This window comes from Trichinella spiralis (genome assembly GCF_000181795.1).
Source record: "Trichinella spiralis strain ISS 195 chromosome Unknown Scfld2907, whole genome shotgun sequence".
In the NCBI taxonomy this organism is placed as follows: domain Eukaryota; kingdom Metazoa; phylum Nematoda; class Enoplea; order Trichinellida; family Trichinellidae; genus Trichinella; species Trichinella spiralis.
The window spans coordinates 1-2071 of record NW_003529846.1 but is presented as its reverse complement, the minus strand read 5'-3'; the positions used below and the strand labels follow the sequence as shown (position 1 = coordinate 2071).

General features: G+C 28.9%; 1 protein-coding gene across 1 annotated transcript; it reads right to left on the bottom strand.

Annotated features, from left to right (window-relative positions):
• Positions 1–164: 164 nt before the first annotated feature.
• On the bottom strand, positions 165–1621 carry Tsp_12940 (F-box/LRR-repeat protein 2). Its single transcript, XM_003368195.1, has 7 exons — positions 1503–1621; positions 1313–1438; positions 1133–1157; positions 959–1035; positions 772–901; positions 344–373; positions 165–266 (listed from the first exon to the last, which is right to left on the bottom strand). The coding sequence occupies exons 1-7, from the start codon at positions 1619–1621 to the stop codon at positions 165–167; spliced, it is 609 nt and encodes a 202-aa protein (XP_003368243.1).
• Positions 1622–2071: the final 450 nt, after the last annotated feature.

Genomic DNA, 2071 nt, shown 5'->3' with positions numbered 1-2071 from the left:
TCCATCACCAATTACCTGTAGTCAAACAGGCGTACCTAATTTTCAACCATTCTGAATGAGCACTGCTTCAATAATTATTTTTTATTCTTTTGTTCACTGTGAAACTTTTAACAATCATGAGTAGTGGATAAAAAATAAAATAAAATAAAAACAAAACACTACATTCAGTTGGTATTAGAAACATCCCTTCCAAGTGTACAGTTAGCTGAAACAACTATTTGTTTGACTGTCACAAAATTAAAATTGACAACTTTACTGCTGTTTTTCTAAAATGTGAGTAAACAAAAAATCAAATTATTTATTGATGTAAATGTTGGGAGTAATTAAAAAAGAACAAAATTACCGTTTGACTTAATGTTTTCTTCGACCCTGTCTACAGTACAATTAGTAGATGTAGAAATGAATCATTTCATAAGTACAGTTACTGTGTTAGTTAAGTTAATGTTAAATGGAAAATTAATTTCATTTAAACAATACACATCGCCTCACTTCAATAACAAATAAAAACACAAATTTAAATAAAAGTAATCAACTTCCGCCTTAAACAAGTAAATTAACTGTTTCAGGAAGTTACGTGGCTCTTTCGACTCACTTCACTAATTTCTTCATGCAGTTGCGTTTATATATATATATTTTTTTTTTAAATTATTACACGTATTTTTTCAACATAATCATACATTTTTTTTCCAATAAAAGTGAAAATTTTAAAAGCAACTTTCAAATAATGAATTTGAAAATTGTTTAAATTATTTTTTTTCAATCATTCGTTACCTTAATATCTTTTTGGAATTGAAATAAATCAACATTCTGCCAATTGCTTCCGTCCAAAGCTAAAATGTTCCACGTACGACAAACTTGAGCACATCGACACAAACTAACAATATCCAAATAGGAAAAGATCCTGAAATGAAACAATTACTGTAAAATTTTTCAACCAATCAAAAACAGACAAACTAACCTGAGTATTAGTTCTTCTGGAAGTTTGCGATTCATCAAACCTTCTTCATTTAACGGAGCAGACGAATGCAAATTAATCTTAAATTAATGTAAAATAAAAATTAATAACAAAAATCTTCTCTTAAACAACAATAAACAAATGCATTAAAAAGTGAAACAATTTATTATATCATACCGTTTTAAAATTTTTCAACCACAATCTGAAAACTTTCCCGATTTTATTTTTAATTAATTAATGTATTTATTTTTTAAAATATCTGAGAAAACAGAATTGAATGGAGACAATAAAAATGAAATTTTTTAATAATTTTATTTATTAATAATTAAATTTATTGAAATTTAAAAATTTTTAAACTTCCTACGACCAAAATACTGTTTACTGCAACCAGACAATGGTGACGCAATGTAAGATGACAGCCTTGTTTTTCTTGACGGTAGACAATGGAATGGCAATGGAACGGTCAAAGGGTCAGCGTTCACGCTGTATACCTGTCAACTTCGGGGATCAGTTACTGACAACTTGTCAAAACTGAAATGTTACTGACAGCGCGGCTGTTCCAATCACAGGAGCCACACAGATTAAACGGTTGTACAAACAATCCATTTTAATTGGATTTTCCTCGGAAATTTGAGCCATCAAACACGGAATGAAGTCAACCAACATATATAAATAAGAGTGAAGAGGGAAGAGAAGCAAAAAAGTTAGCTTTGCAAACGTTTCCGAACCGCTATTTCAGCTATTGTATTATTCCCCCGTTCTTGATTCCACTGATTGAAATTGAATTAAAACCACATTAATTTGTTTTTGGATCCGTTATAAATAAAAAACTTACACTCCCACTTTATAAAAAGAAGATCCGGCAAGTTTGAAAGAAAAAATTTTTTAACAGAATGCTATTAATCCAGCGGATTAAATAAAATAGCAAATCAATCAAGCAAATAAATGGGCGACATTACTTTTACTGCAGGCTTATTTGAGTATTATGCAAATCAAATAATAAATAATTTCTTTCATAAACATTAATCAAAAATAGAATGGCTGCAGTGCATTTACAGTCAAATTATAATTCTAATTCCAAAAAGCAATAGATAAAAACATTTTAAACTCTCTTCT

Coding starts and splice junctions, on each gene's coding strand:
- Tsp_12940 (XM_003368195.1), bottom strand. CDS start 1,621: ATGTTGGTTGACTTCATTCCGTGTTTGATGGCTCAAATTTCCGAGGAA. Junction 1,158..1,312: donor CAGTATTTTGGTCGTAGGAA/GTTTAAAAATTT, acceptor GAAAGTTTTCAG/ATTGTGGTTGAAAAATTTTA. Junction 1,036..1,132: donor GGTTGAAAAATTTTAAAACG/GTATGATATAAT, acceptor CATTAATTTAAG/ATTAATTTGCATTCGTCTGC.